Genomic DNA, 26,661 nt, shown 5'->3' on the forward strand with positions numbered 1-26,661 from the left:
ATAAAACAGAAATGATATAATACTGTGACGCCAATAGAAAAGGGTCTCAGCAGGTTCGCACTATCATACTTCATCATGGCGGACGCCGACTCACTTCACGACATGTCCGATGTCGATGCTGATCCAAGTGCAATTGAAGCGGATGCAGAAGACGAAGAAGCAAATGATGAAAGGTGAAATACAGCTTTTGTTTTGCATTTCCTCACAATTGCGTCTTGGTATGCTATTCTTGAAATATCAAATGCCGCCTTCGAATGAAGGGGTCGCAGCTCACACGGTGAACTGAACTTGACTGAAGAAGCCGAAAGCCAAAGCCAAAGCGGAACACGACTTGTAAACAAGAGTCACCGTACTGCTTGACTTGGCATACATGAAACGTTCAGTAACAGGGAAACTGAAAGACGAAACAAAGAACGAGCATTCTAAAGACTTTTTTTTTGCTATTTAAACCAACCTATTCTCATGGTTCTGATTCTCTTTGAAGAAAGGGTGGAGTTGGTTGACATGCCGTTAATCTTAGAAAAGACGCATCTTTCTGATTGGCTGCTTATTTTAGTAATGTGATGTCAGCACTTCCTGGGATACCCAAACATGGAACGATGTGTTTTAGAATCTAGATCTAGATCTAGAATCTAGATCTAGATCTAGATCTAGATCTAGATTCTAGATTAGATCTAGATCTAGATCTAGATCTAGATCTAGATATCTAAATTTAGATCTAGATCTAGATCTAAATTTAGATCTACCACCCCCCCCCCTCCTACATTTTTAATCACTAATACATTTTTTAAAATAAACAACAACTTCAAAGTCAAAGCAACTCTACAAATTAGGCCTATAATTTATGGAACTGTTGGTCAGTCGGGAGGAGGAAATGAGAAAAAAAAACTGTCCGGGACCGGAATCGAACCTCTCCAAAAGCCATTGCTCGACATCAAACGCAGACGCGCTATCAAATCAGCTATCAGAAATTCCGAGAAATTTGTGTAGATTAAGCATAATATACATAGACACTTCCATCTTTGGTGCCATGCGGTTGTCTATACTTAGATGTAGTCACGTGATCGGAGGGGTATCCTGGTCTGACGTCAAACAAGATGGGCGCCTTACCTAAAAATAGTTTGCATCATTTCTACTTTTAATCGCATGTAGTTGGTTGCTGTTGGGAGCAACATGTTAGCAACAGACTTTTTTTCAAGTTTTGGAATTTTAGGATTTTACTAATTTTTAATTTTAGATTTTAGGCCACAATTTGATATAATGATTCTTCATCATGCCAAAGTCCAAGACCAAGCTGAGGCAGAGAGGTCTAAGCTTTGGGTACAACCTATCTAAAGGTTGTGAGGCAGAGAATTTTGATAAATTCAGGGTAGGCCTGTTACTGTTACTGTAGTCTCCGCTTAGGCCACCTCTATTCTCACCCGGAGTGAGAATAGTGCAGGCGAGTCTTGTGGCTATTCTCACCCGGTGCGCGTTCACCCTAAACCACAGAATTCTACACTGTGATAACAGAAAAATTGTAGAATTCTGTGCCGTGAACAAACGTTCCATTAAACTGTAGCCTACTAAAAGCGTACAATTTTGTCTGTGGGCAGTGGAGAGAGAAAGAGAGAGAGGAGTAGCGCGAGAATTTCCGGGCAAAACAAAATGGCGACCCACGTAGTTCGGCTCGATTCGAAAAGTTAAATAGCCGTAGCATCTTTGTAGACAACCAAATTAATTTACTTTTGTGTTTTAACATCATTTTTAAACTTTGTTTTGGTCAATTTGATCGTCCACACCGATAGACAGTATTCAGAAAGAGAGAGAGAGAGAAGAGGGGAGGAGTTGATCTTGCGAGAACTTCCGGGCGGGTGAGAATAGCCACTTTCCTCCGCTTAAGGTCCTGGTGCTCGGGGTGAAGGAAAATGCGGGATCTTAGGCGAACAGGATCCTACCTGACACTCAAAGAAAGGGAAGAATCCACGGTGACCCCCATGTTGAGACTCACAACTGATTAAATGTTCTTCCTCTTAACTGACGTCCCCTGAGTAGGTTTATGACTAGGCCCTAATTCATGGCGAGCAAAGAGTGGCGTCAACCTTGATGACCAAGCACCGTGCGTGGCATGAGGCTTGTGTCATTTTCACTTTTATCCTTTTCTGTGTCTCAAGATCTACACTTATCCAGTTGCGTGCCCCCCCCCCCCCCCCCCCCCACCTGTCAAAAATATACTAGACTGCCAGTTTAACCGTACTTAGATCTCGGTTTGGCCCAATTGACTCAAACCCGTAAAGTACACAGGTCTCAATATAGATCTAGATCCAGTGATTATTCAGGTTCAAATACATGCAAGTCAGTAAGGCACCTTTTGGTTTTGTCTGAAATACAAATACTTGCAAACTAAATATTTCATTTACAATTCAGCCATCAATATTAAGTGCGGCTAGCCTGACAGTCTAGTCGTCCTTAAGTACGGCTAGCCTGGCTGTCTACCCGTACTTAAGTATGGCTAGCCAAGACTGCCAGTCTAGCCGTACTTATCTTAGGCCCCATTAACATTAGAAAACAGGAGGTTTAAAATACATGCAGTCATTAGGACACCTGGTTTTGTCTCAAATACAAATATACTTTAGGTACTGCAAACTAAAATTTTATATAAAATTTACAATTCAGTAAGCCTATTTTTTTTTATGGTCAGTCTATCCATATTAAGAATAAGTGCGGCTAGCCCCGCTGCCTAGCCGTACTTAAACTTAAATGCCGCTAGCCAACCAGTCGAGCCGTACTTAAGTACGGCTAGACTGCCAGTCTAGCCGTCATGAAATACGGCTAGCCTCTTCCAAAATTTATAGCTTTCCATCTCCAACTGAATTCTCCCACCTTTGTCGTTTATGCATCATTGTGTTGTTACCACACCAATTATAATTCGTCTGTCAAATTCGGGAGACGACTGCTGAAAAGGTCAGGGACGAGTTCACAGTTCAATATGATCCTTACTGAAGCGAACTTGTAGGCCCTGCCCACCCAGTATGTGATGTAAGTTTAGGTGGTTTTGCAGTTGTGAGTGCTGTAAAACCTCTACTAAATTTTAAAAAAAAAAGTTTAGGTGGATAGCTCAGATGCGAAAGGGATGTTTGGGGAACAAACGCTTTGGCGAGTTCACACCTTCGTTTGATCCCGTCTGAGGCTGAGGCAAACTTTGTACTATTTCCTGGAGATTTGCAATTCACATGTGGTCACATTCCCGTTGCAATGCCAATGAAAATTTAATTTTTCGCTCACATAACCGGGTTTTTTTTTTTTGGGTACCAAAGAGAGAATGTTCAATTCTAAGAATTTTAAGAAGCGGTTCATAAATAAAAAAGTAATTGGGTTGTAAAGGTCGGCAAAATATGGATGACCCACATATAGGAAAATACTTCTAAGCAGTGGACCACGCGGTAGGAGATTCTGTAAGATAATCGACGATATCTCGGGAATTAATTGGAGTGTTAGAGAGAAAGTTGGCTACCCTATGTGTTTTTGGGTGAAGAAATCATTTCTACCGTCAGACTTACTGATCATTTCGTAGTTATTTTGTTATAAAATTTAAATTTTGGTGTACATATTACGATTTTGCGAAAAAGATGTCGGGATGAGTCCATTTTATTTATAGCATCGTATCACAACATGGGAGCTTTAAGAATATGTTGGCAGCATGACTAAATAATGGCAAAGCTTTCTTTGATGACTTTAGACTATGCCAACCTTAAAAGATTAGTTAATTAAATCTAGCATGCCGTTCAATCTAGCATGCGCGCACCCGTCATTGCCTATTTCAAGTGACCAATGAACAGGCCTGGAATAGTCTTTCAGGGATTTGTAGGTCACATACATTTGCCGCGAGAGTGAGGGGAAAATGGCCGGTCTCCGTGCGAAGCCGCTTTGGATAGGGGGATAATCGTGCTTTTATGATCGGGTCTAAACAACTACTCGACACTGAACGTTCAAATTTGAGCACACTATAGGGATAGATAGATCTATTACCATCTCGGCTTTGAAATTCAAGCTCCTTTCAGTTTTCGGTACACCCGATACGAAAGTGTTCCCGACAACAAAAATATAGGTTAATTTATGTGTACGAACTTCAACGTCCACATATCATTAGTTCGTCCTGTTTTCTGATTGGTTGCCAAGTTTAATTCAAATTGGTCCAGAAATAGAGCGGACCGAGGTTGAGAAGCTAAATAACCTACGCCACGACCCGGTCCAAAAATTCACCCGCAAACGGGGACCAGATTTTTGCCGCGCTGGAAAGCCCGATTGGCATTGCTACATTCATGAGAGTGGCTGATCTTTAACGCAATGAGCAGTTCGGTGATTGTAAAATTTCACTCTTGGTTGATCTGCTATGCCCACCCAGATTTTTGTTCCGTAAGTGATAATCTGAAATTCAGAATCTTCTAGACGAATGTAGCCCTTCAGAGCAGGTTCTTTGGGGTGACTTTAGTATTGTAAAAATTCTGTTTTCTTAAAACACCGGGATCAGAAGCGGTGGGATCTTAGGGGGAGACTACTGTGTTTTACTCATGGACCCATCTGACGCTCAGATATTCTTAAGCACCTTTTTTGTTGCTTTTTATCTGCTTTACAAGAATTAAAATGTCTTTATATCTACCGCAAATTTATTAGTTCATGGGATGCATGTATTTTTACATCAGTGGGTGGTTGGCGGGTGCTCTGGTTTGGTTTGCTAACTTCTTTCCTATCAGACATCTGTCGTCCTTATCTCCCCTTCTTCTTTTTTATGTTTGTTACTCTCTTGTAACTCTTCTAATCTTCTGGCGCTCGTATGACCTTATGCAGTGAGTGCTGTAAAACTTCTACTAAAAAAAATAAAAAATTTTTACATCATGAACTATAAAAGAACCAACTGCATAGTATTTGACTTGCTTTTTAAAAAATATGGGGTTTCGGGGGGGGGGGGCATATCTCCTCTCCTGTATTTCACAATAATTTGATGTTTTTAAATTAGGTTTGATATTTACATGAAAACAATTGATTTGCAAGGGTTTTAATGGCCATGTATTATATGTGAATGTGTGCTTTGTAGTAAAAATTATGCCAAATCATGGCAGTTTAGCCCCCAAAACAGTGCATCTGTTCGCGAGTCTAAAAGTAAAAATTTACCAAATTCAGTGCTGGGCATAAACTTATCTTATCATGTACCTTCCTGCTGTGCTGAGCAATTTTTGACTGAACCAGTAGGGTTGAGGGTAAATTTGAAAAAAAAATTATTAAAAAAAACTTCATCTATCTTCACAAATTTTTTGGCTCCTTCGACAGAATTGAATAGTATCACTTTATCGTGATTGTGAAAAAATTTATGCCAATTGCAGAAGGGAAGATAAACGATGGAAATTGCATAGAACACAGACAAGACAGTTTGGGTACAATCAAACCTGTCTAAGACAAAATTGCACGGGACCCGTCCGAGGCAAAGAATTTCTAATTTGGACAGAGGAATGGGGGGGGGGGGGGGGGGGGTGTAGCTGTACACTGTAGGATCTATTGTTGTCTGTCCGGTCGGCAATTGATGGTCAAAACTTCACACCTTCCAAGTGCTATCCTAGTCGCTCTGATAATGGCATGAACAGTCTTGCTAATCCACTGCCACCAGCTTTTGCATGTCATGGGACTGCTGAACTGTTCTACCTAGGCCCATGATTAAAACCAACCTTCGAGCGTCTTGTTTCCACCCATAAGCCCCACCCATTGATGCAATAAAAGCACAATCAGTGAATGCCACCCCTTTGCTACTTGTAGCACAATGATTTGTGGAACTTTTTTTGTCACCTATCCATATGATGAAGAAAGAAGGCAAGTAATCAAATTTCACACCCCTAAACTGCACCCTTCCCCACCTTCCTCACCTGGTGGTGTGGCATAAAAATTAAAGCCAATTGAACTAAACTTCGGAGTTTCCAGAGATGCCAATCCTCCCAATTATGGCGGGAAACTCTTGAAAATTGAGTCAATCTCCCGCTGGCCCCAGTGCCCCAATCTCCCAATTTTCCTTTTTCCCCCAATTTTACTGGATCTTTCTAGTAATCAAGAAAAATAATACCATAAATGTAATGGAGCGGTCTTTTGTTTATGGGAATATAGGAGGCTAGTTACAGAGTAGCTAATCTGTGAAGTTAGGCCCGTAGTTGCAATACGAGATACAGCTATCAAGAGCTTTAGATAATATTGGTAATAAGAATTTTATGCATTATAATCTCATTTTTTTTGGGTTTAAATTTTTAGTGTACTAGTAATAATACTTACGAAACCAGGACATTTTGAAATCTCCCCTGTTTGTTTTTTTTCATTTCTCCCTCAAAATGTTTGGCTCATCTCCCTAAAGTCTATCCTGGCAAGTGGGCCTCTCTGGGAGTTTCGTTTAAAATAGGTTTGAGTTGGAAAGGTATTTTCTGTCTCGAGACAGGTCAAGACCCTTCGGAAGGAAGGAATTTCTCTTTCCGTTTCCATGTTGGAAAGGTTTCTGTTCTATAGGGGTAATTATTGAGGAATGTATTAACCCTCATCCTGCGGGAGCCAGGTTTACGTCGCCCGATAAGCCTATTTCGGCACCTCGCCTACGTTCTGGTCCCGAATCAGTGTAGCCCCTGGCTCAGCGCACGTGCAGCGCGCATCCTCTTACGTGTCATTCGGGTCCTGAGTCGGATCCCCATTCACGCAGGTCAAGTGTGTGTGCATCAGTCTGCTTGAGTTTGTGTGCGTTTGCGGCCTTCTTCTTGAACTGCCTGCGTTGGTTCGTAATAGAGGCATACGTCTCATTCAAAACATGCCAAGTTGGTAGCTCTAGATGTTCGTCCAATGAAATTATAGAAGAAATTGACCCACTTAGACATGAGGAGCTCGAAAGGATAGTCAGGAAACAAGACTTCCATTTTTCTATACAAAATATTTCAAATGAGCTTGATTTTGTATGAAATGATACTACCTGATAAAAAATAAGCTTGTTTGATAGTTTTGAATACCATTGTGCAGGTACGAAGAACAATTTGAGTGTAAAACATTCGGAAATTGACTTAAATTATCCCCTTTCGAACCTCAGGTCATTCATAACAACAAGAGCGTCCAGAAAGGTTATTCGAATGGGCGTAACTACTCGTAATGTCTTATCGGCTTGTGAGAGGGGGTTATTCATGTGTTTGTAACACTTTATAAATAGAAAGCTATGAAAGATAGAACATTATTTTCATCATCGGTTAACACACTCCCGCGGTATTCATGTCGAAAACACACGTTTCCCGGCGCACGCGCGCGCTGCACACCAACACTACACACTGAGTGACCCCGACGGCCTGCCCGGCACGTCCGACGTAATCGGTTGCTGATAAGATACGCATCTGGGCACAGACGCAGGATAAGAGTTAAGGGGGGATGGGAATCGATTCCGTTTAATGTTAGGTTTCCGTTAAGACAGGTTCGACTATATTTTAACTTCAGTTGTGCAAGGAAAACTCTGAACCCAATTTTTAAAAAAAGAAAAAAAAAGATTTCCTATTTGTGTGAAAAAGTTGCAGGAAAAGTAGGGGATAAAAATTTGCTTCATAAAGAAACGGCGGGTGTTTTGTGAGAATTGTCTTCAAAAGTGCTAAATGGGTTAAGCTTAACTGAGTTGTTTACAGTTCTATTTTTTTATAGAACCCTTTTTGAGGACATGTTTATGCTAAAGTTATACCCACAGCTTCATAAAGTGTATCTGCACGAAATACTGGTGGAATAAAACATAGAAATTGTTGAGGATAGGGATTGGGCCAACTTATGAGTAGATTCCATCAATAATGTATTTCTAACTCTCTATACTCTATATATGTTCCTTCAGTTATCTCCTATCTGTTTAATGGGAAGGTCATGTGATACTTTTCTTTTGAAGTTTAGTCAAGCTTGCTGAATTGGTCAGCAGTTCTAATGCCAGTTTTCTTTACTGGAACCCTCTTATTTTAATTTTATTTTTTTGTTGTTACTTACTGACCCTTCTCCATCACTATTTTTTGTGCCAGCATCATTGTTTTGTCAATGTTCCTGTTTATCAAATGTCTGTCTTTACTTTTTAAAGTGAAAGCCCATTAATAGCAAAGTAAAATTTTAAAGATTATGTTAAAAGGTGAGGGTTTTTTTTACTGGATTTTATGACCAAATTGGTACTCAATTGCTTTTAGAGGGGATTTCTTAAGCTACTTTTATATGTCTACCATGACTATTGAATTTTCTTTTCCATACTGTTTTTATTTTCTTTCAAGTGTTGATCCATCCTTGAGAAAGAAAAGTAAGAAAAAGAAGAGGAAGACGAAAGATGTGGAAAGATCAAGTGGGGACTCTGACAACCAAGGACCAGAGACTGTGGAAACGAACTTGTTAGAAGTTCATGATAATGTTTCTTTGTCTCACTCGGGAGTTGAAGCTGATTCAGAGAGTCAGGAGTCACATGATTCAAAGACTGACAGCCATTCACCGGAGAATGCAGCGGATGGGACTGACTCTAAGGGTGGACCAGATGTTCAGGTTATTACAGATTATGTAGATGCATTTTTGCGATGGTTTGAGTTTTCTGTTTAATTTTTTAATGTTTTGTATGAACTAAAGCTTCTTTAGTGGTTAACATAAAGCTTCAAACGAGTTCTTTTAGAAATAAAACGACTCTAGTCTTGTGTTAATTTTATCCTTTCTATTGAAGTAACGGCACAGATTACTTTTGTTCACATTGTTATTTAGGAATGGGGAAAGTATTCTCTTTCTGTTCAAGATATGATGTATTATGAAAAGGGTTGTATATTTAATATTGATTGAAATACCTCAATTGAATTGGCTCACTGGCTTGTTTTATCCACAACAAATTTTACTTTTATCCATGGAGAAGTATGGCTAAACAAGCAATTTCAAGTCAAACGGGGTCAAGCTAGAAGGGAAGTTATTTTGGCCTGGGATAGAGAGACCGCGACTTGAAACTCTATGGTTACGATTTGGGGCCTGGGGAGTAAGGTAGCAACAATGTTGCTATTGCTAGAAACATTTTCTGAATAAAGAAAATGTAGTCGGAACTTGCAGGCCAAATTCAAGGGGCTATTTGAACTGGTTAATTTGTCTATTAGATTTTCATGCATGTTGTGACATTTTCCATCAATGTTTTTCCCCTCTCTTCTGTAGATCAAGCACCTCTCTCAGATTCAGAATGCTTTGGAGATGTTAGCTATGCCGCAAGCAGCCCCGAAAAGCATGGATGAAGCAAAAAAAAAGAAATTTCAGTTTTGGGAAACACAACCAGTACCAAAGTTTGGGACAGGTAACTATAAGATGATTGGTTGTCTTGCTATAAGTTTTACATCACTTTTGCAGCTTATTGAACTGGGCCTTCTTTGGCGTCTGTAGCCTAGTGGTTAGGCTACCGGACTCGTAATCGTGAGATTGCGAGTTCGGGGGTTCGAGCCTCAGCTCGGTCCGACGTTGTGTCCTTGGGAAAGGCACTTTACACAAACTTCCCACTTGGCTCGGTCCTATGTTAAACTAGGAGGTCCCACCCCTTAAATAACCTAATAGTGTTGATAGGGGCGTTGTTGTTTTTTTGGAGAGTTTTGCTGAAATTTATGGGAAGCCTGACAACACGATCATTTGCCTTTATCACCCTGATATTGGGTATATGCTGCTAAGAAGCCTGACATGGTACTGAAGAAATGCCTTATTTGCTAAGTTGTTACATGTAATGTAGCTTTCTAACTTTCTGAAAAATAGCCTTTGATGATAGGTAACTATTGTGTATCTTGAGGTGAAACTCATAATTTGTGGTTTTGACACTGTCCGAATAGATGACGATATCAAAGTGAATGAAGAGATCGAAGCAGACAAAACTCCTGAGGAGATTCGCCAGGAGCCACTCTCTCTCCCAGGGGGGTTTACATGGGACACTCTGGACATAAGCGAGCCTCTTATTGTAAGTTACTCATGTGTACGCTATTCTTGGTAACAACTGACGCTCAAAGCTTTGTGGAGCATGGCTCAACTATTGATGATACTAGTTTGTTTATCATGAACTGATGATAACCTTGAACATCTAAAGAGGAAGAGAAACAAATTTTGCTTGCTACTGCAGGTGATTGACTAGAACTTGTAAAGTCTGGAGAAAACTGTTTTATATGTCAAGGAACTGTCTAATTCTGGGGTTGTCTATAACAGAGGGGAGGGTTGTAAAGTATATAAGCTGTGATGAAACGCAAAGCAAAAGAAGTGCCATAGACGGAGGGTCCGTTTACTTTGTATAATTAATGAAGCAATGATGCCTTATAAAGCTTAATGAAATATCCACGCAGTGGGTGGTTTGTTTTTTGTCAGTGTTCACTGTAAAATCGACATATTACCTAAGACGTAACAAATTCAGACTATGTATTGTATAATGAATGTGTAGTTGCAGTTTTTAACTTGTTGTATTTTGTGCCTTTGCACCACTGCTAGTCTGGAACTTAAAAAAAGCTTAGTAGTCCTTTGGATTTTGATGTGTGCACACACTAATGGGTCACTGGTCTCAATAAAAGCCTTTTCACTTCTTTTCAGCTGAAAGAACTGTATACATTGCTCAACGAAAACTATGTTGAAGATGATGATAATATGTTTCGTTTTGACTACTCTCCTGAATTTCTACAATGGTATGTACTTTACTTTTTATAGTGATAGTGTAAATGAAAGAATATGAAATGCCACGGTTCTAGAGATGCACATTTTAATGGTGCTTGGTGATGAATTTACATAATTCAGTCCAATAAATTTTTCATATTTTCTTGTTCTCGCTACACGTAGTGCCTCAGATTTAAGTTGTGACAGCATTGTTCACCCTGGTTATGTTTTCCTTTTGTCATCAGTTTTTTTTTGTGTTTTTTTGTTTGTTTTGGATGGGTTGGTTTTTGAGGTTTTTTTGTATTTGATTTAATACCTTTTTGTGTTGATTGTTGTAGACGCTCAGTCAAATTGTTTTGTTCAAGCAAATAATCTCGTTTCCTCAGGGCCCTTCAACCACCAGGCTGGTTAAGAGAGTGGCATTGTGGAGTGCGGGTTGTGAAGAGCAAGAAGTTGGTGGGCTTCATCAGTGCAGTTCCCGCACATATCAAAATATATGACAGGTATTATGAGAAAAACCATTGAGTCTTTAATTAAGGCAATTGCGAATGTTGTTCGTGTTAGTTTTAACTGGATTCCCCTTTTTAAAAAAAATTTTGTTGCTTTTACTTTATATTGATCTCTTTTATTTTTGCGTAGGATAAAATAACTTTGAAATATATCTAATGAGTGTGTCGGGTTTTTTCCCATTTTGATATTTAATATGTTTCTTTGAATTTTTCTCTTTTGTTTTATAGATCAAAGAAAATGGTTGAGATCAACTTCCTTTGTGTTCACAAAAAACTGCGTGCTAAACGTGTAGCCCCTGTACTGATCAAGGAGATAACACGGCGTGTCCACCAGCAAGGTCTTTTCCAAGCAGTGTACACAGCTGGTGTGGTGCTACCGAAACCAGTGGCCTCATGCAGGTAAGGGATGCATGGCCTTCTGTCGCTGGATCTCTTCTTATGTTTTCTCTGGCTTCACTCTGTGCTTCTTTGTATGTACAGAGATTATTTTGTGGAGTTGCCAGACATGGAACATGGGGATGCTTTTTTCCTTATGCTCTTGACATACCTTCTGAAAATCCAGACCGTAACCTTCTGAAACAGGCATGTTTTAAAAAGGCTTGAAACTGGCTTCTAAATTAATAACAGCTGCAGCCTGTGTCTATATTTTCATGTTGTTTTCTGTATTGTTATGTTATAAATATTTTCAAACAAGTACAAGTCAACTGAGCAGTCCATTTTTGTTACATGATTTTTATGTCATACTGTATAGACTTTTTGTTTGTAGTATTCCTTATGTATTCCTACATTCAATTTGTTCTGTTCAGCCCTTGTAATGGAGATTATTTGCTAATATACTTTCAGATACTGGCACAGATCTTTGAATCCTAGAAAGCTGATCGAGGTGAAGTTCTCTCACCTGAGTCGGAACATGACAATGCAGAGAACTTTGAAGCTGTACAAGCTTCCAGATGTAAGAAGATATTGTAGTAATGATATATCATTAGAGAGAACCTTGTATTGTAAGAGAGATGAATTGCTAATCATTTGTGTCAACACAAGGTGGAATCAGGTGCTCATCTTTTTTGGACAGACTAATTGGTATCATCTTTAAGCTTGTTCATTTGTCTTGCATATGATGTATAAACTATTCATCTAACTTGAATAGAAGTTGAGGTATTTGTGTTTGAAGGAGGTGGGGGTCACACCTGGTGTAAGAGGTGAAATGGAGCTAGAAAATGGCCTCCAAAGGTTGGTGGCTTCACGAGGCTTGAGTGCCCTTAGAAACTGAAAATTCACCCTTCTTTTGCCTTTGATCAATGTTTTTCAGTAAAATCCACAGAAATGTGTTTTTAAATGGATATACAAGGTATTGAGGAAAAAAAAAGATTAAAATCGCTCAAAAGGCAGAAAAATGTAGGTTCTTTCAATATATGCCTCTTTACTTTTGTATTGATTTGCCTGGGCTGTCATTTGTCTTGTTTTTTTTGCATGATTTTGAAAATAAAGATCAATAATTTTACATTTTTTATCTGGATCCAGCCTTGATGGTTTTTCTAAAGTTTGAATTGTAATGTTTCTATCATTTATTCCTCTGTAGAGTCCCAAAACTCCAGGATTTAGAGAGTTAACACCTGCTGATGTGCCGGAAGCATTCAAGCTGCTCTCACAGGTACACTTATGACTTATGTGCTGCTTTTTTTTCCCTCTATGGTATTGAATGAATGCTTATAACTTTAGCACTGCGTCCTTTTTGCTTTAAAAATGTTGCATTTAGCCGAAGCAGAGGCAAATATTTGGTGATTTTCTTGGTTCTGAAGTGTTGTTCCTCCAAAAGAAAAAAAGGAGCTTATCAAGTTGGTGCTGCTATTGAAAAGTCATTACAGAGGTGCTTTTTCGGTTTTGCATTAATTTTATTTTGCTGAAGCGCTCTTAGTGCCCATTTTCCTGAAAGTAATATATGATCTACTTATTCGTCAAGTGCGAGATACTTTACACCATATTATTTCTGATAAATGGTGACTTTTTGCACCTTGACAGACAATCTTAACCCTCAAGAAGGCAGATAACCAACTGGCCATGTTTGCTATACTGTCCCACTTCCTGTCCAGTTGATGCAGCCTGTGTGTTTACAATTATTTTGCCCTGGAGCACCTCTGTATAGGCAGTGCTTCCAGTTTTCTGTTAATGGAAAAATTTCCGTGAAAATCATGCTAAAAAATAACTTTAAAAAATAATTTTTTTAATTGCGAAATAACAATTTTCCATTATTACTAATAGTCAACAATAGCCAACCTATACTAAAAGTGCTCTTTTTTATGAAAGTGTGGACAGTGTCTTTCACTTTCACTTCTTAAAGTACCAGCAGAGCACCAGCACTGTAAACAAGAGGAAGAAATGTGGATTAATAGACCTTGGGCCTGCCAAGAAAGGAAATCTCTGAGGAGAGCTTAATTTTTTTATCAGACTTGTTTATTTGTAAATATTGTTGTGGATTTAAGTTGAACATAAGCTGTTAAGTTATTTAGATCTAGCTGTTATATTATTATGGGTGTACAACAGTACAAGGGAGAAGAGCATGCCCTTGGATAATATGGATTCTACTCATTATAGTGCAAACCAACACAAGCAGAAAAAAGTTGACATTAACTGTTAAGTTATATAGATCTAGCTGTTACTACTATTATGCATGTACAGTACCGGTACAAGGGAGAAAGCATGGCATTGGATTTATATGGGTTAACACAAGCAGAAAATTATGTATGCAAGGTATGTTTTTTTCTCACTTTTTTTCTTGTTAAATTTAGGCTTGAATAGCTAGAAATGGCACATTTTGGTTTCCCTGAAACATAAAAGTCTCCAACGTAAGGAGTCCCCCTTCTACTCCCTGTCGGGGCGCTGCTCTGGACCCAAAAATCCTCGAAAAATGACATCAGCTGCTGGAAGATCTGATAGGGTAGTTCAGGAAAAAAATATATTAAAAATAAACCATGCAGTCCGCAACTTTAAAAAGTTGTCATGACAATTGAACAGTCCATCTGTGGGAGATCGTCGGTCGGAACAGCCGATCGCCAGAGTCGCGGAACAAGAGTGTTTTGTTAGACGTCCAGAGTGTTCTGCCCCAGCTTGTTTACCAATCCCATACAATTCTGCAACTTGAAGATCCGATATGTTGTGATAACTAAACAATAAGTGCTTTCTTAATCCCCTGTTGAGGTAGCGTCTGTCGGAACAGCAAATCATCAGAGTCACGAAGACCGAAACACAGGTGTTTTGAAAGAGGCACAAAGGGTTTTCCCCTAGCTTGTTTACCGGAAATTTAGACCTGAGGCATCCCATAATATCCTAGATGTCATCATGACTTTTTTTAGATGCAGGAAGTCACTCATTGTGGTTTAAAGTTAAATAGAATGCAAGGAGGTGTGCTGTCCTGGTTTCTCCCGCGTTGACCAACGACTCCATTGAGTTCACTCCAGGTTTCTCCCAGGTTAGATTCAAGACGCAGCTATTTTAAGTCCTGGTTTCTCCTGGGTTATAGCAGTATGCCTGATACAGCTTTGCCTTGTCTGAAGACAGAGGAGTAAATTGCCCTAGCACTACTTCCCTGCCTTCTGATCTTGACTTCCTTGATATGCTCCAAAGGAAAGACATTGTCAGTACATGCTCTGATAAGTAGAAAAATGAAGTTTTCTTTGCCAGGATGGACCCGTTCAACTTTCACTCTGCTTGAAGGTTCAGCTTTCACTCTGCTTGATAGTATTATATTACTTATGTCATTTGAATTATTCACCGGAAATGTGTTTAAGCTTTAATATGTGATGATAAATGGACACTGAACTAATCTTGTGATACGTTGAATTGGACAATGTTTTGACTGTGAAGTCTAAAATATGTTCCACATTGGTCTGAATTTTATTGTAATATTTTAAAAAAAGGATAAGTTGCTTTTATTTTTGTCTTCAGAAAAAATGAGTGATGAAAATAGAAACAGGATTTGATTTTAAAAGTTGATTGCTGATTGGCAACATTGTTTTCAGAAAGATGTGGAGGCAGACCATAAATCATTAATAGATAAATAATGTTTCCTGTTTGTTATGAAGATGCTTTCTAACTTGTCTTTTTCTATTGTTGTCTTGTTTCAGTTCATGCTGCGCTACAAACTCATCCCGTTGTTCTCGGAGGAAGAATTTCGTCACTGGTTCATCCCTCGGCCCGGCATAATCAATAGCTTTGTTGTTGAGGTTAGTTCCTTTCGCAGAGATTGATATGACTTTTGGCTGAAGTTATCGTGCAGTTGGGTTTTGAAATGTGTTGGTAAGGTTATGACCTATTGAGGAAGTTTAAAGTTTATTACTCTCCTTATTATGTCTTACTATCCTTATTGTAAGTTGTTTTATGGTCCTGGTGAACTTCTATTGTGGATAGTGCACCATAAGACCAGAAAGAAAATGTTTTTTAAAATCATATTTTGTATCAAATTTGTATAAAGCATTTAATGTATTGTGTCTTTGGCGTCTTAGGTTATGACCTATTGAGGAAGTTTAGAGCTTAGTACTCTCCTTATTGTATCTTACTATCCTTATTGTAAATTGCTCTATGGTCTTGGTGAACTTCTATTGGATAGTGCACTATAAGACCAGAAAGAAAATGTTTTTTTAAATCGTATTTTGTATCAAATTTGTTTAAAGCATTTAATGTATTGTGTCTTTGGCATCTTTTGAAATAGTTTTCTGACTGATAAACCAAACTTTCTGCCCCGAAGAATTGATTCGGCAGAAAGTGTGGTTTGTTTTAAAAAAGAGAACCCCCTCCCCCCTTTCACTTTGGCAAGCAGTCTATTGATTTGAGTCAAGACTCCAGCAGTGAGTGAGTTACTGTAAGTATGCTCCTCAGACTCGCACTCAGAAGGCAACTTATATAGGATGTGAGCACTGAAAGCTAAGGATACTGGTACCCAGTATCTTGAAAGAAAGTACATCTATCTCAACAATGCAGAGGAGAACAAAGTTGGTAAATCTGGCAATAACTGCTGGATACGACAGGTCAGAAAATGGCCATTCTCTCTTTGGGATGCCCCTGAATAATGCCTGTTAAAGTGTCAACGTGTAGTGTAACATTAAGCATTGTGCAGTTATGCCATCAAAAGAATCTGGAGACTACTTCGGACAAGATCGTTACAATGAGTGAGTGACCTTTTTATCAAACGTGAGCCCCATATGTTATAGCGTTCATGTCAATTTTTTTCCCCTCAGAGCAATGGCAAGTTGACCGACTTTGTGAGCTTCTACTCTCTTCCATCAACCATTATGCACCACCCAAATCACAAGTCTTTACGAGCTGCCTACTCTTTCTACAACGCTAGCACAAAGACGCCTTGGGTAGATCTTATGCAAGATACTCTCATTGTGGCGAAAAATGTAAGTGTATTTATTTGTATATTTTAAATTAAGCCAATTGGGCAATATTTGACTAAAAAGAAGCTTAATAGTGCAAGGTGCAGAAACATTAAAATTAAAAAAAGAAACCCAAAAAACCCAGGCTCCAAAGCAATTTGTTATGCAAACTACATACACCTCAGAAATTTGTGTTTTGCTTTTCGATAACTGTCTTGTTGGATTGAAAATATAAATGTTATGTATTGGGACACCACCAGTGGAACTGTTTGTGTCCACTTTTGGGGGAGGGGGAGGGGGGTGTGCTCAAGTTTTAAAATGTTTTTATAAAGATGACGTTTTGACTTGAGTGTTTAATGTACTTAGGATGCAAGTTGGTTTTAAATTTGAAATATGTCTTTCTTTCACCAAGTCCAGTGAAGCAATTGCTGCCCTTTATTATTTCAGATGGGATTTGATGTCTTTAATGCCTTGGATCTTATGGACAACAAAGATTTCCTAGAGAAACTAAAGTTTGGTGTGGGCGATGGCTTTCTGCAGTATTATCTCTACAACTGGAGGTGCCCCCATATGGAAACAAACCAGGTCAGCCATATTGAATTTTGTTTAAAATACAGTGAAATTTTCCTAAGTTCCTTAATTAGTTTATTTTAAGCTCAGAGTGGGTAGACCAACAATGCGAGTTTGCGCACTGGAACAGTTTGCATGAGCGAGGCGAAGAGTTGATTTCGTGTCAAATGCATGCCATTTTTCCTACTAAATAGTGTTCAGACATAAAAGGAAATTTACATGTTCGCATTCGGTGTTCTTTTCTCATTAGAAAATTTTATTCTTTTTTTTACACTAAGGGCAATTCATTAACAATCCTATGGGAAGACGACAACAGGGTCCATTGATGGATTGTCACACTGGAAGCGTTTGGTAACGAAGATTTTCGGAGGGTAGGGCTATTCAGACGAAGACCCGGAGACATGGAAATGATGGAATTTTTTTCACCACTAATTCTTTCTTTGCCAGGGGGTTTGTGTTCCTATTGTCAGCACTGACTTTCAGCTGAGTTCGTTTCTCAGGATTTAATGGATGCTCTATCTAGATTAGCGCTCTCGTGATATATTTCGGACACTGGGTCTGCGATTGTCACTTTTCTTATAAATTCCCCACCTCCTCCCATTTTACTCATGATTTCAAATAACCTGCAAAACTAAGTGAAAAAGTGAATTTATTTGCCTTTTTAAAGTCATTATGAGAGCACGGGGCCGCCCGCAAGCCTAGACCTGTATTAATCGATCGCTTGCAAGCCTAGCAGTTAAATAGTACTAGCAAATTTGGTACTGATGCTCTCATCTTTCATTCCAAAATATGAATCTATGCAGGGCTTGTGGCTAAAACTGCGTACAGAAAAATTAGAGCCAGGTTATTAGAGTGACTTACATGTAACGTCATGTAGGCAACCAGGAGCGGCAAATTTTGCCAACTTCCGTGACATACATGGTGCGGCACGGCGCTAAAAATTGCGCATTTTCGTGATGTGCCTAGTACGTAAGAAAGGCGGAGAATGGAAAATCACTGGTAAAAAACACCTGGGACAGGACCCAAAGAACAAAGTAAGCTTTCTGTAAGGCAAACAACAGAGAGATTGAGATCAGTGATGAGGCGGCATCAGAGGTAACCATCAAAATGAGGATCCTGCAAGGGAGCCTGATGCTGAGTAGTTGCTGTAGAAATAGTGGAATTTTTAAGGTCAAAATCTGAAATTTTGTCTCTGCAGTATCAAATGGCCTGTTTGTAGGTAGCGTAAACATGGCCTCGCGGGCACTCGCGGCCTTCCGACCGCGTGGTATCGGTGAAATCGGGGTAATTCCCATCGCTGTTTCTTTGCTCTTTCGCTATAAAACACCAAGTGCCGTACACTTTTTAAAAGTTCAGCTTTTCCTCGTTACAATGGTGTAAGTTGTTTTTATGTCCGATTAGTAGGAGCTGGAGAATCGCTGACAAAAGTAAAGCCCCTCGCGGTCGGAATGCGTGGTCGGCCGGTTGAAAAATTGACACGAGTGCATTCAAATGCTTCGCAGAACGGGGAATGATTAAATACCGTCTTTTCATTGGCGGAGAACTGTAGAGCTTTAAACGGGCTTTCCCGCGGTATGTGTTTTGCCTTTGGCGTCTAAATAGAGAGCTTTTAAAAATACTGTCAAAATGTTTAAAGATCACTTTTTACCCATAATATGTAAAATACCGGCTTAAAAGATATACCTAATGAAAGATCAACTTATTTTCTATTAGAAATAAGTAATCTGCTTGGAATTATTTTTCATCAATCCTTCCGCGAGACTCCGAAAACATGTGACGCGGGGTACACTACAGTATAGAGCCGACTCGCTCGCCGCGGGGCCTGGTGCGGCGCCGGCCGGGTCAACGCTCGGTGTTTTTGTCGAAATAACGACAGATATCGTGTTTGAGGCGATAAAGTACTGGTTTGTAATGATCTCACAGTCTTGAAAAAAATTAGGCTCCATATATTTGTTTTAGTGATTGTACTCTGTTAATGTGGAGATGTTTAGTGCTCTTGGTACTCTTTTATTGTCTGTCAAACACGGGGTTGCAGCCAGTGACTGACTTTAACAAATATGATAAAATTTTAATCAACTACCATTTCCTTAAAAATTGACTGAGAGGTTAAAGAATGGTACCAAAATGCTCAGTGGATATAGGCCTTTCAAATGGAACTGATAAATTTGGCATACACCTACTTTGAAAATTTAGTTTCTGGTACCTACTGTTTGGTGTTTCTTTGATTTTCACTAATTGTTTACACAAACAAGAGGATAATATTTTCTTTACTTGTTTTCTTTTCAGGTTGGACTGGTTTTACAATGATAGTGATACAGTTAGCAGTGTCGACAGGATGCTACAACATTTGGATGTGAATATTTTCACATACATGTGATATGTGCTTAGTTATGAAAATGATTTTTTTCTCTTTCATTTTCCTTCTAAGGATTATGGTTTTTAATACTTTTTTTTAGTCAAAAGAAGAAAGAATTAACATAGTTTCGGGATGGTATGGTGTGCTCTTATTCATTGATTTTTTTTTTAGTGAGCAAAAAATGAGAAACGACATACCTCCTGGCACTTGCTTTAACAAAAGTTAACCATCCACTGTTCTATTCTGGTGCAAGTAGAAACAAGTCAACAAGATAAAGTTCTTATTGGCTGTCTTTAGGGTGGGGTGGGGGGTTGTTTTTTTCCAAATCGAAAATAAAATTTGGGGGGGGGGGGGGGAAGGAAGGCAGATACTGAGGTGGGGTCAGAATTTGGTAAACAAGTGCTTGTCTTGTCGACCTGATATTACTGTTGATTTGAAATGGACTTTTTATGTTTAATTGCAAGGACTTTTATTTTTGCTTGAGCCATGTAAAACATTAGCACGCCTCTCCTTGCTATCGTGGTCTTCATAAATGACAGCTGAACGGATGCTGGTGCTAAATGGTAGACATTTGCAAGGGTTCTCTTTTTAAAAAAAATTGAAATTGGTGACCCAGTTGTGTAGATGGTCCAAGAAAATAATTGTGTAATACCTGTATTAAGAAGCCTGTATTCTCTGTGTTTTACTTAATCTTTTTAATTTAATTTTTTTTTATTTTGTCGTCTCATTTTGTGTTACTAAACCATTTGTGGGTTTTCTACTGTTCAAGTATGAACTTGACCTGGTTTCTATTAAAGTGTACTTTCTGCCGTCCAGTACCACTCAAGCTTCAACTTCAGTATATATGTGTCACAGCGTGGTGGAATCAGGCGCTCGTCAATTTTTAGACATGTTGAGTTATGGGTATCATCTTAAGAATTGTTCTGGTGTCTTGCTTTTGGCGAAAAAAATGATCTATCTTGAATAGAAATCAAGATATATGAGATTGAAGAAGGTGGGGTCGCCTGGTTTCAAAGGTAGAATTAGTGAGAAAATGGCTGCCAAAGTTTGGATGTGTCCGTAGCTTGAACAGTCTGTGGAAACTGAAAACGTACTTTTTAGTGTCATTAGTCAGTAAAATCTGCCCAGAAATGTGTTCTTAATTGGAACAATGGGTTAAGCCAAAAAACAAAAATTTGATTAAAATTGCCAACAGGCAGAAAACTGTCAGTTTCTTCAATTTCATAATTTTGAAGAGCGCCTGATTTCGCCATAATGCCTCACATATTGATTCTTTAAAAAATGAACTTTATTGTTCTATCACTATCTCCATTAGTATTATACCGGTACTATAAAAAAATAAAAAGTAAACAAAGTTGGGGTTTTTTATGTGTATATTTTCAGAATTACTTGGTAAGAATTGTTTGAGAAACATTTACAATAGGATCAAACAAAAGTGCCAACTGTTTCCATTCTTTCCTTTGTGTGCCCTTAAATTTTGATTTTTACCTATAGATGGATAGGAGTAGAAAAATGTGAAAATGGCTATGTATGAGTAATTTTGCTCTCAAAGAAGTGATTGTGTTGTTTGCTGTGGAACTCTGATCTTGAATATCTCAGAGTGAATGGAATTGGGGCTTATGATGCTTTCTTTCATGCATAGAAAGAAATGAACACATGTTGGTACTGCATTATGTAGAGGTGCAACTGTAAGCTTTTTTAAACACTTTGTTCTGATTGTATCCGTAACATTTTCTATTGCATGTGATTTTAAGAGGCTGTATGTTTTGCGAAGTGATTGACCACTTGATGTGTGGAGTGGGTAGTTTGTTTGCAGGAAGAGCTGTTTTCCTGCTGTCTGTGAAGAGTGCAAAACCAGCACATAAAATGAAGTTGCCGTCTCTAATAAAGAGTGGAAGTCTAAGAGTTTGTAAAACAGTGTCAATCCCTCTTTTGAACAAGTGTGATTGGATTTAGTTAACAGTAACAGCTTATCTGCTTGTGTGTTTGGCATGGTACTTGGCAGATGCAGTTTGGTGCGGTGGAATGGCAGTTTTAGTGAGTCTCATGCTGATCAGTCTTTCTCTTATATATATGGGAAAGCCGCTGATAAATCCAATGTTTGTATATATGCTGAGTTTGTACTGTGCATAAAGCTTTGTCAAAATAAAAGTGTAGGTGGAAATTGGAAACGATTTATCTGCTGGCAAGTTTATTTTGTCTGGGAATTAGATTTTAGTGCCTAGACATGTATTGGAAGAAAAATCTGCTTTTACATGATACCACTGCATAAATCTGAAGTGAAACTTTTATTTTCCTTTTTTTTAGTGTCTTAAGTTAGTGTTTGTCATCCACATTGATACAGATTTATCAGTGATCGAGACTTTATTCGAAAGATTTTGTTAAATACCGGTACATTGATATTGATTTTGTGAAGAGTTCACACAGTTAGGGTACAGTGCACTATACCATTGATTGTGTGCTTCCTTCATCAACACAGGAGCCATCAGCCAAGATTTTTAGTGCTGGGAGCTTTTCTCTCAGTGTCTGTCGAAAGATTTACTCAGGTTAAGTGCATAGGCTTAGTTTGTGAATCTCTGGCTATAGGTATGAGCTTGCCATATTATGTTGTCTTACAGATTTACTATTGTTCAGTAATCAAACTCTTGCTAATGTCTCTTGAATACCTCCTTTTATTTTTTCCTTTTAATCTTTAAAACGAACGCCATGTTTCACATGGTCAAAGTCAAAGTCTTGTGAGTCATCTCAGATCTATGGGTGTCTGTGGTTTGATTTTGATGAAGAGGAAGAATGTTTTGAAGTTTTGAATTTCCATTGGGCTTTGACAGCCTTGTGTAATTCATTTCATTATTATTTTTTCGATGAATAAAAATCTAAGTTATTCAAACTTTATTGTCTTTAATTTGTTTTATATCATAATAAAGTAATAATGGTACTATTGGTAACGGGTAAATTAATTTCTCCTCCCAGTTTTCCATCATAATGTAAACTTTTTTTTGTCATTCAGAAATTAATGGTTCAGTGTCAACAGCATTTACTGGTGTACAAATGCTACTTTTATCTTTTTTTTTTCTAGGCGAGCACTGGTGGAGGGTGTTCTGATTTTGGTTGGCTCCTATCACTTCCATTCAGTGTTGCTGTTGTCTCAGTCTGTTCCTGGCTCAAACTGGTTATTCATCCATTGTTTTGTGCAACGCCCCTTTCAAAACTTTCAGGCTGTGTAAGATCCCTGATAGAACAAAATCAAATCGGGGGGAGAGCCTTAAATACTCCCTGCGGGCTCTCGTGGTCTTAAGGCTATGGTGTTCGCCTCTTACTCATCAATAGGTCCCGGGTTCGAAACCTGACAGTGACGAAAAATTTTCTTCTCTATTTTTTCCTTTCACCTCCTTTCCTGCTCTCTAACAAAGTTATGTCGTTTGCTTTCAACTCCACCCCACCCCCCTTCATCAGCTCTTCTGGGTTCCCAACTCTATCTGCAGCCTTTCTACTGCTACTCCTTGGCTTTTTACTGCTGTTTTTTAGCCATGCCCCTGATCTTTGGGAAACTGAGATCTAACACTTAGCCTTCTCCGATAAGGAATTTCGGAGGTCATGTGTTCAAGTTGCACACGTGCAAAATTCAAAATTATTTCCTTCCAAACTGAAAATGTTTAATGTGTCATGTGCACTTATACTCATATGACCTTATGTAGTTGCGAGCGCCATAAAACACCAAAACAAAAAAATCTGAAGTTCATAACCCCATTTTGGGAATTAGAACCAGGAACATTTGCTCTGCAGTCCAGCTTGATACGAACTGATATCTGATTATAAGTGTGTTCTCAAGATATCATCATACAGTACAGATTTGCTTTAAATTTGCAAACACAACTGACGCCATGTGAGACCTATTCTTTTTTAAATGTGGAAGACTCAACAGCCTCAGAGGTGAAGGTAGCAGTTCTGATTCCACCAAGATGTCCTGCCTATTGCAAATTGTCAAGAAATTCAAAACTTACACCTATCCAGACAATGTCCAGATTGATGGTAGGAGCAACATGAGCTGACCTCTACCGAAAACTGAATGAAAGAAAGAATATAATATGTGCTTAGGAAAACAGCTGATGACTGCATGAAAGAAAAGGGACAATATCCTAGATCATATGGTCACTGCGCTAGCAAAAAGGCACAATTCAGGGTTGTGCCACAATGTAACTAGCTTTTGTTTATTAGATGATAAATAATCTAGTTAAACAGTTTTTTCCATTATCTTAAAATAGAAAAAATGAGATGTGCACTTTCGCTAGCGCAATGGCAATACGAGAAAAATAGAACCATGAATTTGATAAAAATTTATGCTAATACATTCATCTATTTCAGGTTTAAAAGCCTGCTTTAAACTATTTATGACCTCTGTAACAGGAATGAATGAAGAAATATTATTTTTAGTTACCTTATTTTACTCATCAGTGTTCATGAGAATGGAATATCAAATCTCAAGCTTAAATGAGACCCTCAGTTGTTGTAGATGGAGGCAGGACAGTGCAAATGCAATACTTCCAGCATTTTGTCAGAAGTTCGAGCAGACCGAGTATTTTTGCTTCTTCTTACATGGTCAGTCATACAAGTCCTGATGACTTTGTTCACATTTGAAGAAATACTCAAGGAAGGAATAGAAGATTGAAGTGCATGATGAAGTGTGTTGGGCCAGGCAGTGCTTCAACCTACCACTACCAGTCAGCTGGGTTGATCTGCCGTAAGCAGTCCAGAAAAGGGATTTTCTCAGTCCTTTGTAATAAAGACATTAGTAGTGACAGTGGAAGTGAAAGGGGTAAGTGACACCTGAGCCCACTCTAAAAAAAAATATCTAACCACCAGAAACGTATGTAGTGTGGGTTACGGTTAATACAGAGGATAAAAAGAAATGTACTGAGAAAGGAAAGAAGTGCAACACACTAAAATGTGTACTTTGGACTTGAAGCATGTGACCAAGAGATGAAAACTTGCTCAGGATTTGTAATATTAACACAAGTATTGCGGTCGAAACACTGTAAACTCAACATTACATCTTCACTACTCTCCCTTGGGGATGTTTTGTCACAGATAATCCAGAATGCTGTCATCTCTCCAGCAGTTCTTAAGCCTTAAGACTCAGAATTAGAATAGAACACATATTACGTGAAAAACATGTGCATCATATCAGTTGTCGTTAAAAAGCTTTTTGTATGGGGGTTCCATTTACTATGTGTCTGAAAGGAAATAATTCCAAGGTCTCGAAAGGAAAGATACTTGAACAAGTTATGCTTTATTCTTTCCTCTGCTCATCCACGCTCATGGCACACTGACTCGTGTTTGTTTTGGCCCCATTTTGTCAGAGGCGAATAAAATAAATAAGTCTAGGTAAAATAATATAGTGTTTTGGAAACACAAAGGCTACCTATGTAGAAACTAGTACATGTAATACTATCCCTTTCGCATCTGAAATGGCAAGGTTTTTTTTTACAAGTATTAGCTTTTCGAAATGAATAAAATAAATATTTGGTTTTTTTTTATACAGTGGAATCCTGTTATAACGAGAGGGAGAGGACCAGTGCCAAACGTCCATTATAGCAGGATTCTCGTTATAAGGGATCCAGAAATAAATTCAAGGGAAATAGTAAAGTAGGCCCAATCTACGAGTCTGGTTTACAGTTATTTCTTTTTGTAATTCATTCTCTCCCCTGATGATGATTTGGTTTAACATGACCTTTAATTCTTACTTGATCGAATCAGGTTCATTTCTCTAGCGCTAGCGATGTTGACAGCTCGGTGTTGGCAATCAGAAAGAAAGTTCACTAGGCTAACACACCCGCTGTGTTGTCTCTCACCCCACCACACCATGTGGTGCGTCCCGTCTGCTTGCGCACAATGGGAATATACCACACCCCGCCCACGTCACATATTCGCTCCGTCCATCACAGTACAGCACTATGACATCCTTGCATCGGAGAAGTGAGAGGCATGGTAGGCCTAGATAATCTAGCTTGTCTGTGCATGCCACACTCACCCCATTCATTCGCTCCGGCCTTCATTGTTGGCACGCGAGCGCTCTCCCACTTTGTTTTGCTATATAACCAACAAGTTTCTCAACTTGCGAGGTGTTAAATGGCCTATGCGCTGTGCACAGCAGCAGCAATATTCCGCTATAACCGACTCACATGTTTGTCTGATTGCGTTATAGCAGTATTTTACTTACAAAGATAAAGAAGGGGAAAAAAGTTTTTTTTAGAACGAAGTGTATACAGACCCGGTAACTGGGAACAAAGTCACGAAGTATACAGACCCGGTAGGGGAGCTCTTTTGTGATTTCGGGAAGTTTCAGCGCCCAGACCTGGAAGAAATCTAGAGAGTGTGTGCGTGACTGTGTGTGTGTGTGTGTGAGAGAGAGAGAGAGAGAGAGGTGCTATCAAAATGTGACATGCCCCAGTTGGCAGGAGGGAATGAAAGAAAGATAGAGTGGGAAATAGGTGGGGAGAAAGAAAGACAGAGACAAACAAAGAAAAATAGAAGGCGAGCGGTACACACACACAGGGAGAGAGAGAGAGGGGGAGAGAGAGAGAGAGAGAGAGAGAGAGTAAAGCAGTGATGGAGCAAGCCCACGCAAGCCAGTCCACTGCAAGCACACGCAGCGTGTGAAGCGAGAGAGGGCTGCAGTGTGCTACAGACCTCGATCTAGGCCGAAACCTACATGTAGCTACACGCACGAGTAATGTGTCACCAACGATGTCAAGCGCAAGAGAAAATGCCTTTCAATTGACAAAAAAATACGAAATAATCCAGGCTGTTGACAAAAAGCAAGCTCCACTGGCAGAGATTTGTCGTCAGTTCGACATTCCACAAAGGTCAATTCACGCCATTATCAAGAATAGAGAGAAGATAGTGTCAGCACACTCCAATGGAAAGTTTGCTCTGGATCGAAAGAAGATGAGACTACCCGATGCAGATGCTGGTTTAAGGAGGCAAGGAGAAAGTTGGTGCCAACACCCTTGTTCGTGGGTACTTGGGGCAAGGGAAACTACCCATGAATAAGTGCAGCTGGATAAGTCGACAAATGCTTACTTTCCTCGCATTTTTGATTTATTTTAACAGGGATCGGATACAACAGGACATTTTTCTCTACTCCCACCATCCCTGTTATATCATGTTTCCACTGTAACAGGACATTTTCTCTACTCCCACCATCCCTGTTATATCA

The 26,661-nt window shown here is 39.0% G+C and overlaps 1 protein-coding gene across 1 annotated transcript; it reads left to right on the top strand.

Moving 5' to 3' along the window:
- The first annotated feature begins 41 nt into the window (after positions 1-41).
- LOC101864428 (glycylpeptide N-tetradecanoyltransferase 2) lies at positions 42-22,332 on the top strand. The gene is made up of 13 exons (XM_005089582.3): positions 42-173; positions 8,277-8,538; positions 9,181-9,316; positions 9,837-9,961; positions 10,579-10,670; positions 11,025-11,141; positions 11,376-11,546; positions 11,991-12,099; positions 12,727-12,798; positions 15,269-15,367; positions 16,379-16,543; positions 16,967-17,104; positions 19,376-22,332. Exons 1-13 carry the CDS (start codon positions 76-78, stop codon positions 19,394-19,396), a joined length of 1,605 nt encoding a protein of 534 aa, XP_005089639.1. The 5' UTR covers positions 42-75; the 3' UTR covers positions 19,397-22,332.
- Positions 22,333-26,661: the final 4,329 nt, after the last annotated feature.

This window comes from Aplysia californica, unplaced genomic scaffold (assembly GCF_000002075.1).
Source record: "Aplysia californica isolate F4 #8 unplaced genomic scaffold, AplCal3.0 scaffold00007, whole genome shotgun sequence".
NCBI classification, from domain to species: domain Eukaryota; kingdom Metazoa; phylum Mollusca; class Gastropoda; order Aplysiida; family Aplysiidae; genus Aplysia; species Aplysia californica.

Coding starts and splice junctions, on each gene's coding strand:
- LOC101864428 (XM_005089582.3), top strand. CDS start 76: ATGGCGGACGCCGACTCACTTCACGACATGTCCGATGTCGATGCTGAT. Junction 8,539..9,180: donor AGGGTGGACCAGATGTTCAG/GTTATTACAGAT, acceptor TCTCTTCTGTAG/ATCAAGCACCTCTCTCAGAT. Junction 12,100..12,726: donor AGCTGTACAAGCTTCCAGAT/GTAAGAAGATAT, acceptor ATTCCTCTGTAG/AGTCCCAAAACTCCAGGATT.